This window comes from Pinus tabuliformis, chromosome 1_1 (assembly GCF_031772625.1).
Source record: "Pinus tabuliformis cultivar Carrire ecotype Pingquan chromosome 1_1, CPIR1, whole genome shotgun sequence".
Lineage (NCBI taxonomy): Eukaryota > Viridiplantae > Streptophyta > Pinopsida > Pinales > Pinaceae > Pinus > Pinus tabuliformis.
This window is the reverse complement of record NC_142297.1, coordinates 50,318,193-50,335,974: the sequence shown is the minus strand read 5'-3', so window position 1 is coordinate 50,335,974 and position 17,782 is coordinate 50,318,193. Positions and strand designations below refer to the sequence as shown.

Below are 17,782 nucleotides of genomic sequence, written 5' to 3'. Positions count from 1 at the left end.
CCTCAACGTTTGCATATAAATACAAGGAGCATTCTCATTTGGACCAATTCAATTCACTCATCTTCTCTCTCTCTCTCTACACATAAAAGGAGCCTCTCTCTCCTAGCATAAAAAGAGCCTCTCTCTCTCTCACACGTGTGGCTGAAAGGAAGACGTCCTGGGGCAAGGAAGACGCAGAAAGAAGGACGCTAGGGCAGCAGGTCATCTCTTTGACCAGCGTTGACCAAGCGTTGACCTTCCAGAAGTACGGGTTGGGTGTGGTTGCCTCTCTTAGGCAGGTCACAATTTTTGGCATGAAAATCGAGGTGATATGACCCCTGGTTTGACCGGTGTTGACTGCCCTAGTTTAGGGCTGCAAGTTGACTTCAGAAATATGCAAATTGACTGAAATTTTGGCGCTGTTCAAGGGCTGTTTCTTCAAGCTATTCAAGGACAAGTTGACCAGAAATTGGCCAAGTATTTTAGAGGTCAATTTCACTAGTTTGACCAAGTTTGACTTTGCTGATCTAGGGTTCGCTGTTGCTGATATAAAATTACAGAATTAAGATTTTGTACTATTTTTTTCTGCTGAACTATTGAAGATAAAAGAAGATTTGATCAAAGGGTTTCCCCACATTGGAGTTTGTCCTTGGCTAGCTGCCACATCTTGTGTCTCTTGTTTTCTGTTGATCATTTAATGTTCTATGTGCACTTTACTTAATGTATATGTGGTTGTTAATCTGTGGCTAATAAGAAGAAAAATAAGTAAATTGCTCTAAGCATAGAACATACCATAATTTAACATGGTATGAAGCTTAGGGGAAGACAAAGCCCAAGCAAGAGCAATCATCGAAGAGAAGGTTGGCAAGGCTATCTTAAAAAAGAAATCATGGGGTCCTCAACACACTTCCCTGCGGAAGACAAACTTCGTTAGAAGTCTGACTATAATGGATGGAAGATGTCTTTTGATCTAACATTAGAAGAGCAGGAAGTGTTGGACCATGTGAGAGGTGGGGATTGTTGAGCCTCCATCAAATGCATCCGCTGCTGCTAGGAACAAATGGACCAAGGGAGAAGTCAAAGCAAGGAAGATCATCCGGGACTCTATCGACAAGCGCTTGGTGGCCTATGTTTTCGAGCTGAACACCTCCAAGGAAGTCTACAATAGACTGGTGTGTTTATTTAAAGTCAATGATGCAATCAAGTCTTGTTTCTTAGAAATAAGCTGAAGGAGATTAAGAAGGGAAAATATGAGTGTATGCAAGCATATTTCTTAAGGATTACCGAGATCAAGAACAATCTCCTATCTATTGGGGAAGTAATTCTTGACAGGGAAATAACACTCACAACTCTTGGAGGATTGCCATTTGAATGGTATATATTCAGGACTACTCTTCTCAACAATAACGTAATTCTTGGATTTGAGGAATTAATGGCCAGATGCATTAAAGAAGAAACGAGGATGGAAGAGCAAGAAATGCCCATACTTAAAGGTCATCCCTCTGCCTTTTCTTCTCATACTAAAAGAAGAAACAATTCCGGGGCTAAATTCAAAGGAAAAGCTGGACCTGAGGTGGAAGAAAAGGATGATGTTACAATTGCAATAAAACGGGTCACTATGCAAGGGAGTGCCCTGATAAAAGGGACTCACACCGAGATGATGATCAAAATGCCTCTCAAGGCAATCAAAGGAATGGCAGGTCAAATGGCAGAGGTAAAAGAAGTGCTGGAAATCAAGGAAGAGGACCACCATTTAAGAAGGCAAGAAATTCCAAGTATGAATCTAACACTGTTAACAATAAGCAAGATGAATATTATCTACCAGCAGCTCTATCTACTACTGCTCCCCCGGACTCGCTGGGAAATTGGCTGATTGATAGTGGTGCCTTAAGGCACTTCACTGGTTACAAAGAAGCTCTCTATAATCTGATAGAGAAGGAAACCAACTTGGAAATTGTTCTTGGAGATAAATAGCTCGTGAAAGGCATAGGAAATGTCACTCTTCAATTGAATCAGGTAATACGACTCACTTACAAGATGTATTATATGTACCTGATCTCAAAAAGAACCTGGTGTCCATTTCGGCAATGGAAGACAAAGGCTACAAGGTGGCTTTCAGCAATGGCAAGGTACGTGTATGGAAAAAGAACTTTAAAGATGCTTTTACTCTTGGGTTTCAAGTTGATTCATTATATCAGGTCGGAGGAAGTCCACTGGGTGTCATGTCTTGTGACACATCCCTTCAGTCTGAACTATGGCATCAGAGGTTTGCTCACCTTCATTATAAAGCTCTATCCGATGTAAGAAAAATGGTGATCAGGATGCCCGAGTTCAGATTAGAGCAAGAAGGTGTATGTCCAGGATGTGCCGAAGTAGAGCTCAAAAGGGGACCATTCCCCTCAAGCCAAAGCAAGACCTCCGATATATTGCAGTTGGTTCACTTAGACATATCCGATATGATGCCTATGAACTCCTTGGGAGGATATTTATATTACCTCACTTTTACATATGATTATTCTTGCAAGACTTGGATATACTTCTTGAAAAAGAAGGATGAAGTGTTCTCCTGGTTTCGACACTTCAAAGCCTTGATCGAGAATCAAACCGAAAAGAAGATCAAGATCTCAAGCACTGATAATGGGACTGAATATGAATTCATTGAGTTTCATGACTTTTGTAAAGAGGCTGGCATTAAGAGGGAGACTACTACACCATATACTCCTGAACAAAATGGTGTGGCAGAAAGGAAGAATCGTACAATTGTGGAGGCCATTCGTGCTATATGCTCCATGATCAAAGACTTCCGAAGTTTCTATGGGCCGAAGCTGCAAATACCACCGTATATGTACAAAACTGATGCTCTCATCAAGCATTGGGTTCCAAGACTCCTGAAGAAATGTTCACCGGTAAGAAACCTGACATATCTCATTTTAGAATTTTTGGAAGCCTTGTATATTTTCATGTGTCGAAAGAGAAAAGGAATAAATTGGGTGCATCTGGAAAGAAAGGGATCTTCGTGGGCTATAGCGAAAATACTAAGGGCTATAGAATCTATGTAGTTGGTCAAAGGGAAGTCGAGATTAGTCATGATGTCACCTTTGACGAAGATATGGCTCTTAGCAAAGTAGACAATCTTCCTACTTTAAGGGGATCTAAAGAAGCTGACACCGGGGAATCGAAGGAAAAGGAAGATGAGATGATGCCCGATGTGGAAGAACCTATGGATCCTATTGATCCTCCTCTGCAAGGGCCTTCCTCTTCTAGGAAGAGGCCTTCATGGCTTAGGGGGACACTTGATGATGCTGAAGGACACATTGCACCTTGAGGAACCTTCCGTGAAAGTAAGAAGTCGAACAGGTATCAGGGATACCTGATCATCATGAGCACGATCATCCAAAATGTGCCTTCGTCATTCACAGATGCTGTCAAGCATAAAGTATGGAAGGATGCTATGACCAAGGAATATGAGTCCATTATGAAAAACGATGTTTGCGATGTGGTCCCCAGACCCCAGGACAAAGCAGTTGTCACTTCAAAATGGCTTTACAAGATAAAGCATGTAGTTGATGGAAGTGCGGAAAAGTATAAGGCTCGTTTTGTCGCTCGTGGCTTCTCCCAAAAGGAAGGTATAGACTATGCCGAGATATTTGCACCTGTTGCCCCATATACCACCATTTGCTCGATCATAGCCCTTGCTGCTTCGCAAGGATGGAACCTACATCAGATGGATGTCAAGGATGCGTTCATACATGGTTCAATCAAAGAGTAGGTCTATGTGGAGCAACCCGAAGGATTTGAGATTTATGATCGAGAATCTCATGTGTGCAAGTTGAAGAAGGCCCTCTATGGGCTAAAGCAAGCACCCCGAGCATGGTATGAGAAGATCGATAGCTGGTACTCACTAGGAGTGAAGCCGACCCTAACCTTTACTTTAAGGTTATAGATGACAAGCCTCTCATACTGGTGCTATATGTTGACAACCTCTTTCTAACAGGTGCAGACCCTCTCATTCACGAATGTAAGAGGGAGCTAGCTTCTGAGTTCGAGATGAAAGACATAGGACTTGTGCACTATTTCCTAGGACTGGAAGTCTGGCAGAAACCAGGGGAGATTTTCCTATCTCAAGGAAAATATGTGGTGAAGATATTGGAGAGATTCAACATGGTGCACTGCAAGCCCGTAGCTACCCCAATGGAGGTTGACTTCAAGAAGTTAAGCGGTAGTGTTGCCGGACCTGTTTTACGAAATGCTACCGAGTATCGTCAACTCGTTGGAGCATTAATGTTCTTGGTGAACTCCCGTTCGGATATATGCTTTGCAGTCAACACATTGAGTCAACATATGGTTGAGCCTCACCACTCACACTGGATTGGTGCTAAGAACCTGTTGAGATATCTTTGTGGCACAATCACTCATGGGTTGAGATACACTGCTGGAGATGTGAGACTACTTGGGTATACTGATGCTGATTGGGCAGGCAGTGTGGTGGATCGAAAGAGCACTTCCGGGTGTTGTTTCTCTTTGGGATTTGCCTCGATATCCTGGATGAGCAGGAAGCAGAAGTCGGTGGCTTTGAGCACTGTCGAGGCAGAGTACATTGTTGCTAGCATGGCCTCCTGTGAGGCAGTCTGGTTGTGAAAGCTCTTCAGTGAGCTGTTTGGATTTACATTGGATACCACCGTGATTCTGTGTGACAACCAGAGCAGGATCCATTTATCATAGAATCCCATATTTCATGATCGCTCCAAGCATATCAATATCAGGTACCACTATATTCGATATATGGTGCAGCGGGGAGCAATAAGGCTCCAACATATTGGTACAGATGAACAAGTCGCCGACATTTTAACAAAGCCCCTAGGAAAGGTCAAATTCTTGACTTTCCGAGAACGACTTGGTGTCGTTCAGAGACCCTCTTATGAGGGTCGAGTATGATGTATTGAGCTCTGGGAGCTCCAGGGGGCGCGAGGTACTTCTTGGAGCGACATGTGACCACAGGGCGACTCACCATCCCCTGGTGGTGCACTATGTATAGGGTAAAGGTTCAACCTTCCCTTGGGACACCTCGTGGTGACTGTAGAAAAGGATGATTAGTTCTCCTGTGGGCCAGGATGATTAGTTCTCTTGTAGGCCAGGATGATTAGTTCTCCGTGGCATCCACTGGACAAGATGATTCGTTCTCCTATGGACAGGATGATTAGTTCTCCTGTTGAGGCATCCTACCCATGTAGTCTGGGACTCATGGGAAGTACGTCTCATTTGATCAATGAGCAGGGAAATGAGGATAGGGACCATAGTAGTACTATGTAGTCTGGGACTCATGGGAAGTACATCTCATTTGATCAATGAGCCGGGAAATGAGGATAGGGACCATAGTAGTACTATCGATGGATGCATCGCTGTATCAACCGTACTCCCTATGCTAGGATGACCTCCATTGATCTGGGATCAGTGAGAGTGGTTCACACTCTGAGACTGACTTCGGGTCAGTGGAGGATGGTATGATACATCTTCGATCATTTCTTCTTCTTCATAGTTCGAGCAGAGCATAACAGAGCAAAGCGTGGGGTCAAGCTAGGACAATGCATTTGATGGATGGATAGCAGTGACGGTCTCACAGGTTGTAGATGAAGTTCTCCCTAGTTGAGAGGGAGTGTTAAAATTGGCAACTAGGGCCAAACTCCATGTGGATCACCTTATTTATGGCTTCTGATATTTTTCCTAGATTCCTCTCATCGAGAGGTGTAGGATTGATCTAAAGATCATTCGATTCTGATAAGTATTTATGGAGATATGAATTTATTTTGGTTATGGACAAATTGTCAAGGTCGGCCAGCAAACTTATGTAGGCTCAGAAGACCAACAATCATGTCTATTCAACCTCAACGTTTGCATATAAATACAAGAAGTATTCTCTTCATTTGGACAATTCAATTCACTCATCTTCTCTCTCTCTCCCCTATGCATAAAAGGAGCCTCTCTCTCTCACACGTGTGGTTGAAAGGAATACATCCTAGGGCAAGGAAGATGCAGAAAGAAGGACGCTAGGGCAGTAGGTCATCTCTTTGACCAGCGTTGAGCAAGCGTTGACCTTCCAGAAGTACGGATTGGGTGTGGTTGCCTCTCCTAGGCAGGCCGCAATTTTTGGCATAAAAATCGAGGTGATATGACCTCTAGTTTGACCGATGTTGACTGCCCTAGTTTAGGGCTGCAAGTTGACTTCAGAAATCTACAAATTGACTGAAATTTTGGGGCTGTTCAAGGGCTGTTTCTTTAGGCTGTTCAACGACAAGTTGACCGGAAATTGACCAAGTATTTTAGAGGTCAATTTCAGCTAGTTTGACCAAGTTTGACTTTGCTGATCTTGGGTTTGTTGCTGCTGATATAAAATTACAGAATTCAGATTTTTTACTATTTCTCTTTGTTGAACTATTGAAGATAAAAGAAGATTTGATCAAAGGGTTTCCCCGCATTGGGGTTTGTCCTTGGCTAGCCGCCACATCTTGTGTCTCTTGTCTTGGCTTGTTTTCAGTTGATCATTTAATGTTCTATGTGCACTTTACTAATGTATATGTGATTGTTAATCTATGGCTAATAAGAAGAAAAATAAGTAAACCGCTCTAAGCATAGAACATACCATAATTTAACAATTATCATGCATAAGCATATCATATGTCAGACAACATTAATATATTATACATATACTAACCCAGACCAGGCTAGGGTTTCGACCAAATGTACACATACTTAGGGCTTCATTCTTAGGACTCTAAATACATAACAAGGGTTTTGCTTATAAACCCAATCAAAACCTAAAGATCTAGGGTTTCATAACATAGCAAAGCAAACCCTACTATTCCAAAATTTCAAAGGTTCAAGATCTCAGACAAACATCATTCAACCCTAACAAGTTAAGTTTTCATGATCATACCGAAATCTTAATCATGACATCATCAAAAAGAACTTTAAATAGCATTTCGCAATATCTCTAAGTAGTTTTAGGGTTTCAAACATTCACATTAGCATACCCTTAGGTTAGGGTTTTCCAGAGAACCTGTCTAAGGTTCTATAAAATCAGTTAAGAATAGGAGTGGGGTAGATTTATCAAGTGATGAATCACCCAAAATAAGAATCAATATGATTCACTATAGCTAGGCATAACCATGTTAGTAATAGATTGTCAAATGAATAAGCATTTATTATAAAGAAACCAATGTTTTAAAGCATACCTTTGTTCCTTGACAAACCTTGTCTTGAGTGGTCCTCTTTCATACTACTTGAGAATATAGCAGATGTTTTTCCTAACCAAGACAATAGAGGGAGAATGGTAACTAGTATTAATATAATCAAAACTAAATGAGTACATGAAACCAATAATTGAAAGGAAATGAGATACTTATCTTTGAGAGTTGTTGGGGGTTCCCTCCAAATCTTGAGGGATACCTATAAACTTATAAAACAAAAGAAAAAGTCTTTTCCAAAAATATGTTAAAACCTATAAATCCTAAACATTTATTCTACAAAAATAGAATATCTAAGACTAAAAGAAAAGGACTTAATAGTGTAAGTATCTTATATCAGATTCTTCGGGTTTTACTTTCTTTGGGTCTCCTTCTTCAACAATGTTAGCATGATCTCTATCTCTCTTCTATTTCTTTGGATTGTCGGGATAGTCGCTCCTATAGTGACCCTTCTTATGACATTGATAGCATTCTACCTGGGACATGTCAAGTCTCTGTTAGCATGATCTCTATCTCTCTTCTATTTCTTTGGATTGTCGGGACAGTCACTCATGTGGTGACCCTTCTTATGACATTGATAGCATTCTACCTGGGACATGTCAAGTTTCTTCCTTGGTCCTTTTGATTTCTTTCCTTTATGGTGATCAATGTAGGCATTTGATACTCCTTTAAGATTGGCAGCTAGAGAGATCCTCAATTCTTCTTGACTGCAGGCAATCCATAGTTCTTCAAAAGTGGGAGCTTCCTTCCAACTGTTAAGACTTGCAACAAATGCACCCCAAGTAGGTGGCAATCCTAATAGAGCAATGATCACGAGTTCTTTGTCTGGAACAATTTCATCAACGACCAAAACATAATCCCTGATTCTTACTATCTTCACATAGAAGGGGGCACTGTGTCTTCTTTAGTCATCTTTGTGGTCCTTAGCTCATTTTTCAAACTTGCTACTTGACCAATGTTCTTAATAGTGAATAACTTTGACAAGGCTTCATACATTTCCTGAGCATGATTGATGTTGGCTATGAATGGGACAAGGTTGTCCTTTATTCCTTCTACCATTAGAGTCATGGCCACCAATTCTAGTTCCCTGAATTTCACTTTGTCAGCATCACTAGAGTCATCTGTAGGCTTCTTTACTTTTCCTTTGACCAAGTCTAGTACCTTGTTCTTTTCAAGGATGAGGTCAATCCTCTTCTTCCAGGACCTGTAGTTTGAGGCTCCTTCAAGTTTGTTCTATCCCTTGATTGTGTTAGACATCTCCCTTGAATATAGTAAACTCCTTCCCTGAGGTAATCCTTTTGAATGGTTCCTTGATCAAGAGCTTGAGTCTGCCTTTTTCTTCTTTCTTCACCAAAGCTCTAAAACCATGTTAGAAAATCGGAAAGGCAGAACAATTTTCTAATTCTTGATAATTAATTGTGATGTTCTTGATTTGTTATTACGATTCCTTATATCTTCTTTCTTTTAGTTCATCAAGCAATTACCAAAGCAATAACACATAAAACAATGGACACCAGATGTAGGCACTGTATTGAGGAAAAACCCCCCTCGAGGGGAAGACCCAATCAAAATTCTCTTCCTTTCAATAGTATTCTTTGAGACTCTTCACCCTAGACCAAAGACCAAACCTTCCCTCCACACTAATTTAGCCTACTAGATCTTCGACTTCTCTTCTAGTAGCTTTGACTATGTAGCAGCTTCCGGCATCAGATAACTTCTGGCATCAGACAGCTTCCGGCATCAGATAACTTCTGGCATCAGATAATTTCTGGCATCAGACAGCTTCCGGCATCAACAAAACTTGGAAGACTTTGATCTCCCAATCTCGGGCATGAAACAGAGAGAGAGAGGCACCAAAATTTCATTTTTCTTCCTCCTTAGACCCAACCCAACTCGCACTTCTTTTGGCTTCTCGACTTTGTACTTCTCACTTCCCAGCTTCCTTAGAGATATCGAACTTGCTTGAGATGAAGTACTCCAAATGAATTCGACATGCTTCCATTTATAGGCTTCAAGGGAGGTCGAATTGATATCCTTAGGCCAACTTGATCTCTTCTAGTCCGACTTGATGTGGAGGATACATAAATTACATTTGACTCAATACTTAACCTTTTTACATGATTCAAAAGCCCAAGAAAGGTCTCTTTAAAAGTACAATGACTATTGATTCACAATAAATCCTAGAACTCCTCAATGGGGACTTTGACCTAAAACATGATGACCCAAGCATGAAACCCATGCATTAATAAGTCATAATAATAATAATAAATATTTTCTTTATTCTTTTGACAAGTACAATACAAGATGACTCAAATACATTAAATGAAGAGCAAAGCTAGTTACGTTTTTCAACATTTTCAACATTCGTTGAGTTTTTTTTTATCATTATGAGGGCATGGTTAGTTTCTTGGTTTGCTTGCTTAGAGAAATCTAGGTGATCTTTGACACCATTACTTGCATCTCTATCAGGACATTCTTAGCTTCAACATGCTCTTTGCTATCTTCTATGTAATTTTTGAAGATTAATCGTTAACAACGTTTTGAGATTTGTGCCTTACTCTGACCACATGTGCATATGCGCTTTCAAACTTGGATTTGCGTTTCCGTGTATTTGCTTCACTGGTTCCAAAGTGACTTAGATGAAGGTCTTCTTTTGGCTATAGTTTTGAAGTATGGCTCTCCATTTGCTTTGCTAGTGTTGAAGAGGTTCGTGTGGAGGCTACAATATTGCTAATTTTGTCTCTCCATTAAAGTGTATCTCTATTCTCTAGTTTGTCATGGTTGGGATGTTGTCAGCATTGGTCACTGTTTTACTCTCTACCCAATTGAGCAATAAGGGGGAATTCTTATAATTCTTATTTGGCCAAATTTATTTGTACTATGACTTACCCAAGTGATTATTAAGGGGGAATATTGGAATGTAATTTATGCTTTTGTCAAATACATCATCATTCCAAATTTGCATTTTGCCCTTTAACCTAGGAGGAATGTTGGTGACAACCGTAATGGTGATTAAGCACCACTTAGTGATCCCTTTGTGCTTGTTAATGTCATTTACAACTCACTTAGTGGTCCCCTCTAGTGCTCATAAATGTCATTTGTGACCCACACTTTTAGTGGCACTGGGCTAGTGCTTAATGCCAAGTCATTGGTCATTCCATTTCCATTAGTATTATGGTTGTACACCATTAGTAGGTCATTAATTAGCCCATCGTTAATGTCATTTTTGACTCACCTATAGTGGGCAATTATATCGAACACCTGTGGTTAATCATTAGTTAGTGGTCATTCAATGGCCATTAGTATCATGATTGTAACCAATTAGTGGGTAATTAATTAGCCTGCAATGGTTGTTAGGGTTAATCAATATAGCCATAACGCATATAGAATGTAGTTAAACCCAAGGGATGCTTCCCCTCAATCATGGATGGTGTCCCTATTAAACCTGTTGGCATAGGCAAGTGCCCCCTCACCCTGGGGGATTCCAACTAGGCACTACTAGTCAAATGCTCAATAACATTGGTGACAACCTATTGAACTAACCTCTAGGGCTATTGGATTTTCATATCATATCTTCAACTTTAGAAGGTGTATTTGGCCAAATTTATTTGTACTATGACTTAGCGAAGTGATTATTATGGGGGAATGTTGGAATGTAATTTAAGCTTTTGTCAAATACATCATTATTCCAAATTTGCCTTTTTCCCTTTAACCTAGGAGGAATGTTGGTGACAATTGTAATGGTGATTAAGCACCACTTAGTGATCCCTTTATGCTTGTTAATGTCATTTATGACTCACTTAGTGGTCCCCTCTAGTGCTCATAAATGTTATTTGTGACTCACCCTTTTAGTGGGACTGGGCAGTTATAACATACACTGGTGCTTAATCCTGAGTCAGTGGTCGTTCCATTTCCATTAGTATTATGGTTGTACACCATTAGTAGGTCATTAATTAGCCCATCATTAATGTCATTTTTGATTCACCTATAGTGGGCAATTATATCAAACACCCATGGTAAATCATTAGTTAGTGGCTAAGTCACCTGACACGGGGATTCAGGATTCGGGATTCGTGGTGTCGGATTCGGACACGTTGTAGGATTCGTTATATATTATTTTATTAAAATATATATATATATATATATATATATATATATATATATATATATATATATATATATATATATATATTAAAAATTAGATATTTCTTACACATTTTAATTAATGATACAAATTTATTGATTTCAAATATAGATCTTCATCTATAGCTATTAGCATGCATAGTACACACAAAATTCAAATACATGTCAATCTATTATCTATTTCTTATGCTTGGCCCTCTTGCCACCACGAGAAATGTCTAATTTTTTAGTCTTGGAAAATCAGGATCTTTGTCATTAATATCACCCTCTAAGCATTACTATCTAGAGGTATCTTTGTCATTACCTCTGTATCTGTATCTGTATAGGGATCTTTGTCATTAATATCACCCCTTAAGCACTAACATAAGATAGAACAAGCATAACATGTCAAGTCAAGATTTTGTTTGAGTGATGCATACATTTTTAGGAGGGTCATGATACAGGAGTTCAACAGCCAATGTCACTAACATCAAGGTACATAGAGGGATTGGTGCTCTTGATTAAATACGAGTTCCATATCCTAATACATGACAAAATTCAATGGAAACATTGCAATCCCCTAATCCTAAAATCCTGAAAAACTGATAACTCTGTTGGATTTTGAATGAAATCTAAAATTCTACTTTCTCCATATGAAATCCAATGAGGCCGGAACCACTCTCAAACATCCTGAGTCATTTCATGGTAATGTTAAAAATTTAAGTAAAAGGATGACATTACCATGAATAGCATATAAATACTAGGGCCTAGACTTGATCATTAAGCTGCCAAAACGCTTGCCAAATGAAAATATGCGTGGCTGTAATGACCAAATGCGGCCTTTTCATACCCGTGCAGGTCATTTTTGCCGCCTAACGAGTCCTGGAAAACAAGACACGCTGCCAAAATTGTGACACGCAGTCAGATTCGACGTGTCAAAATAGGACACGACGTGTCATGGTTTTTGGACATGAATCCTAAGAGAATCGTGTCGGACACGATGGATTCAGGGTTCGTGGGGCCTATAGGACGAATCCGGTTATCTAGAGTGGTCATTCAATGGCCATTAGTAACATGATTGTACCCAATTAGTGGGTAATTAATTAGCCTACAATAGTTGTGAGGGTTAACCAATATAGCCATGGCCCATAACGCATGTAGAATGTGGTTAAACCTAAGGGATGCTTCCCCTCAATCATGGATGGTGTCCCTATTAAACCTGTTGGCATAGGCAAGTGCACCCTCACCTTGGGGGATTCCAACCAGGCACTACTAGTCAAATGCTCAATAACATTGGTGACAACCTACTGAACTAACCTCTAGGGCTATTGGATTGTCATATCATATCTTCAACTTTAGAAGGTGTATTTGGCCAAATTTATTTGTACTACGACTTACCCAAGTGATTATTAAGGGGGAATGCTGGAATGTAATTTATGCTTTTGTCAAATACGTCACTATTCCAAATTTGCCTTTTGCACTTTAACCTAGGAGGGATGTTGTGACAGCTGTAATGGTGATACACCAAATTTATTTGTACTATGACTTACCCAAGTGATTATTAAGGGGGAATGTTGGAATGTAATTTATGCTTTTGTTCGGAATATGTTTGGAATATCCTGATGTAAATATATTGTACCATGATGTAAAATACCGCTTCTTCAAAGGGGATTTCCCCTCTGAAATTATTCCAAATTTGCATTTTGCCCTTTAACCTAGGAGTGATGTTGGTGACAGCTGTAATGGTGCTTAAGCACCACTTAGTGATCCCTTTGTTCTTGTTAATGTCATTTACGACTCACTTAGTGGTCCCTTCTAGTGCTCATAAATGTCATTTGTGACTCACCCTTTTAGTGGGACTGGGCAGTTATAACATACACTCGTGCTTAATCCCGAGTCAGTGGTTGTTCCGTTTCCATTAGTATTATGGTTGTACACCATTAATAGGTCATTAATTAGCTCATCATTAATGTGATTTTTGACTCACTTATAGTGGGCAATTATATCGAACACCCGTGGTTAATCATTAGTTAGTGGTCATTCAATGGCCATTAGTATCATGATTGTACCCAATTAGTGGGTAATTAATTAGCCTACAATGGTTGTTAGGGTTAAACCCAAGGGATGCTTCCCCCCAATCATGGATGGTGTCCCTATTAAACCTGTTGGCATAGGCAAGTGGCCACTCACCCTGGGGGATTCCAACCAGGCACTACTAGTCAAATGCTCAATAACATTGGTGACAACCTATTGAACTAACCTCTCCGGCTATTGGATTGTCATATCATATCTTCAACTTTAGAAGGCGTATAGATCCATGCCAAATAACATAAATAAATAATGAAAGTAATGACATGTAACACGATGGGTATGATTCTATCCTCAACTGTGTTCTAATAATGAAACCATCTGAAATTTTAAGCTTGACTATTTCATGGATCTGAAATGCCCTCGATTTGGAAATGGGGCAGGCATCTGTGAAATCTGTCAAATCCATAACTTAAATAAGAAATCTGCAGTACTTTGTAATTGAATGTGTTGTTGGAGGGTTTTTGGTGAAGCTGTTTATTTTCATGGTGTGTTTGCATGGAAATTTTTCCTCAATGAGCTTATATGCAGGAAGGAATGTGCTTTGGCCCTCGAATAAATTGTTTGTGGATTTTGGTCCTTGAAGAAATGGTTTGTGAGCTAGGTTTAGTTCAATTTGGAAGTTTGCTGAACTCTGTTCTTTACTTGAAATGGTTTATTTATCCGTTAGTTGTACCATGTTACTGATGTCATTTCGAGGATAATTTAAAGTATTTGAGATCATTGTGTGTCGATCTTAGATGTGACATCTCACAAGGGTTTGTGTTAGTTGTGTCTTTTGAACTATAAAAGACGATTCTGAAGGGTACTTTAAAACAATTATATTCTATCTTGGCATCCAGCAGGTCTTGACCCATGACTATTTAAATTCATCATGGATTACCACAGGTCATAGGAAAAGGCTACTCGTAATACAAAATGATGATAATTACATGGCAGGATCTGTAATGATAGTTCAACAATTACATATGGTCAATTTTCTTACGGTTTACCCTGTGAAATAAAAAATGTAGTGCTATATTTCTTTGATCAAAGGTGTTTCGTGAAGTACATGGTTGCTAATCTTTTTGTTAGAAATAGTCCTCGATCAACCTGTCAAAATATTGAGCTTGATGTAGATATTTTGTATTGGGTCTAATTCATAATTTGCTCGTATGTATCTGATATTGTGTATTGGCAGTTGAGAAGAAGAAGAAGAAAACAAAGAAGCATAAGGATCAAATGGACGTAGATGCGCCTGAAGTTGGAGAGGGTGGCGAAGCAGAAGAGAATGGTAGGGAAGAAAATGAATAACTTGTTGAAGACATTTCTATAAAATTGTTTGTATAGGGAACATAAGGAAAATAGTCTTTGTATAAGCAAGTCAGTGCTATTCCCTTGTTTATAGTCAACCCTTTTCTTGATTTATTCACGATGGACATTTTCTGACATGCATTGGCAGGCAAGAAGAAGAAAAAGAAGAAGACGAAGAAGGGAGATCAAATGGAAATTGATCTCTTGAACCAAACAGTAGTGGAAGGGGATGCTGAATTACAGAAAAAGAGTAAGAAAGAAAAGAAACGGCTCAGAGAGAACATTGGGCTTGATACTGAAAATGGTGGTACCAATGAAGAGCCAGTCGCATCTGAAGGAAAAAAGAAAAAGAAAAAGAAATCTGGAGCTGATTTAGATATCTTATCAGTGAAAGAAACTGCTTTGAATGGGTTACAAACCGTTGAAGGCGAGGGAAAAAAGAAAAAGAAGAAAAAGGAGAAAGTGGATCATGACACAGATTAGTCAAAATGTTATAATACTAATGTGTGTTGATTGTACAGCACTCGTTTTGTATGATTTTGATGCTACATTGTAGCATTACTGAAGTTAGATTCACAAGGTTCAGAACTGGCAGGGAATGCCAATTTTGGAACAATTCCAAATTATGAGGAAAGCTTTTTATTTTTCATATTATTGAATTTCAACCCGCTGCAAAATGCTTAGGCGAGAAGTAGCCAGATTTCAGTCTGTGACTAATTTTAAGAGTTTGTTCGAGTGATATGTTTTTATGGCGATTTGTACTATAGTATTGGACATGTGAGGCTATTATTCGCCGTTGATGTCTACTTGAACAATATAATTTTATGTTTTTTCTTTCATTTTTGGAAAGTAGGTCTGCTTTGGCTATAGTCTATTACGTTGGCATTATGCACAACAATTTCAAAATTTGAGTGGTGCTTAGGGGTTTTTGGGTTCATTGAACACCCAAGTGATATTGGTATAACGTCGAATATCAACTGATTGAATGGCCCCTAAAATGTTAGAATATACTTTTTCCAAGTACATTCATGTCTTTACAAAAGACATTGATATGCAAAAAGATTGTGTGCTGCTCACAGCACTCGGGGTTCTTTATTTCTTTCAGGCTCTGCAAGTTCTATGCAATGGAAGATGTATGTAGAAAATACGAGTCTTTGTTACATAAGCATTTAGCGGGCCTTACATTTACTTTTACAGGTAATGCTGTGCACGAGTTTGTCCCTGGAATACTGATCTATGGAGATTCTTAAAGATTGTTTTGCTGTTTGTTTTTCTGTTTTTAGTTTAATTAAATCTTTGTATTTGGTCTCTCATTTTAACATATATAGTGGAACAAAACAAAACCATATGCGACGCAAGAGTGTGAAGAAGTTGTCACTGTACGGTCGCAAGTTCAAATAATATTATCTCAGTTAAATTTTTCATCCGTTAATACATCATTTAATCGGGATAGTTATCAAAGAAATGAAAATATATGATGTCCACCAGTAAGGTCCAAGCAAGCATGACCAATTGAATAAAACAAAATGAATGGGACTTGGAACACTTGGCTATGAGTAATCAATGTTTTGTTGGGCACGCAATTTGACGTGTTAGAATCCTCATTATGGGAGAAGTCCAATTTTGGTATAGAAATTCATTAAGTAGGAAAAAGTTGAAGTGTCCATGTTTGGTGAATTTGTTCATTTCCAATTATAAAATGATTGGTGAAGCGATTGCGATTTATTAGTATTATCCAGGTTTTGGAATTTTTGTGAGATTTTGTAAAATAATTTTAACTTATATATTTTAAGGGTATACATTAAAAAAATGAAAATTTGTGAATTTATAAAGAATATGGAAAATTAAGCAGATCATTGAGTAAAAGAAAACTGAGATTTACTGATTTGGAGGTTATCTCGCATATTTTGTGCCAGGGACTGTGGGCAAAGATAATGATGTCTATGTATCAATGTTGTGAAGATTTAGATTTGTTAAAGCAAAAACTTGACCAACTTGTTGGAAATATTGGCGGGGGGGGGGGGGGTGGTGGCGGGTGGGAGTTGAATTAGTATTTCTTTTTCAACTATTATTTTACTAGTTAAAAACTTTTATATTTAGAACACAAGATGAACAAGTAGTATCAAAGCTTTTATTAAAAAAATCTTTGCAATAAAATAGATACAATATATAAATGGTTGCAATCAGTGGCCAAGCACCAACTTGGACTTTTGTGAGGCTCCAACTTCCAGAGCTCCAACTCTGTTTCACCAAGGCAACAATCTTGGACTTAGGAGCACCAACTCCCAAGGACTTCAACCCTTCCAGTTCCTGGGACACCAGTGCCAAGGACACCAATTCTTCCTACTTTTGAGGCATTAACTCCAAGGACTCCAATCCTTCTTAGCCTTCATGACCTATGATAATGTCTCCACACAGCTTTGGTGAGTTCACTATTAGCTGCACTAAGCTCTGCACAAGAACCAACTTTCTGTTCAAACATCTGTTCTCACTGTCACAGTAAATGCTTTAGCATGACTGCTTCTCTGCTGGCCACTTCTCCCTTCAAACAATGTTAGATAAAACTTTATTCATTACATCACATAATTATTCTTCAGACTGCATTGTATACCTGATTAATTCTTTCACAGGGTAACACGATTAGCTGAGAAGCTCACCCTTCGAATGCCAACTGTCCTGTTGGTCCTTCGACCCTTTTCTGTTCAGCTGGACCCTACAGCTGCCTCTGTTTCCTCCAGCGTTTTCAACAACATACGCACTTTCCTTGTTCTTTGTTTTTGTATTTTCTTGATGCCTCTGACTGTTGGTTTTCTCTTTCCGCTGGCCCCTTCGGCTTAACGCTCACTTCAACGTCCTCTGTGCTGGCTTGTCCTCTTCAGCGCTTTGGTTTCCTCTGTGCTGGCTTGTCCTTCGGCTTCTTGGCTTTTCGGCTTCCTCAGTCTCTTCATGCTCACCAACACTCCTGGGACACGTTGATTCAATGGCGAGGACCGAATACACAGAGAAAAACTGCTGCATAAAAAACTGTAACAGAGGCCCCCCCTTTTTTTGGTAAGAAT

At 39.2% G+C, this 17,782-nt stretch overlaps 1 protein-coding gene across 1 annotated transcript; it reads left to right on the top strand.

Moving 5' to 3' along the window:
- Positions 1-14,605: 14,605 nt before the first annotated feature.
- On the top strand, positions 14,606-15,562 carry LOC149211519 (uncharacterized). Its single transcript, XM_089390454.1, has 2 exons — positions 14,606-14,703; positions 14,872-15,562. Exons 1-2 carry the CDS (start codon positions 14,652-14,654, stop codon positions 15,204-15,206), a joined length of 387 nt encoding a protein of 128 aa, XP_089246580.1. The 5' UTR covers positions 14,606-14,651; the 3' UTR covers positions 15,207-15,562.
- Positions 15,563-17,782: the final 2,220 nt, after the last annotated feature.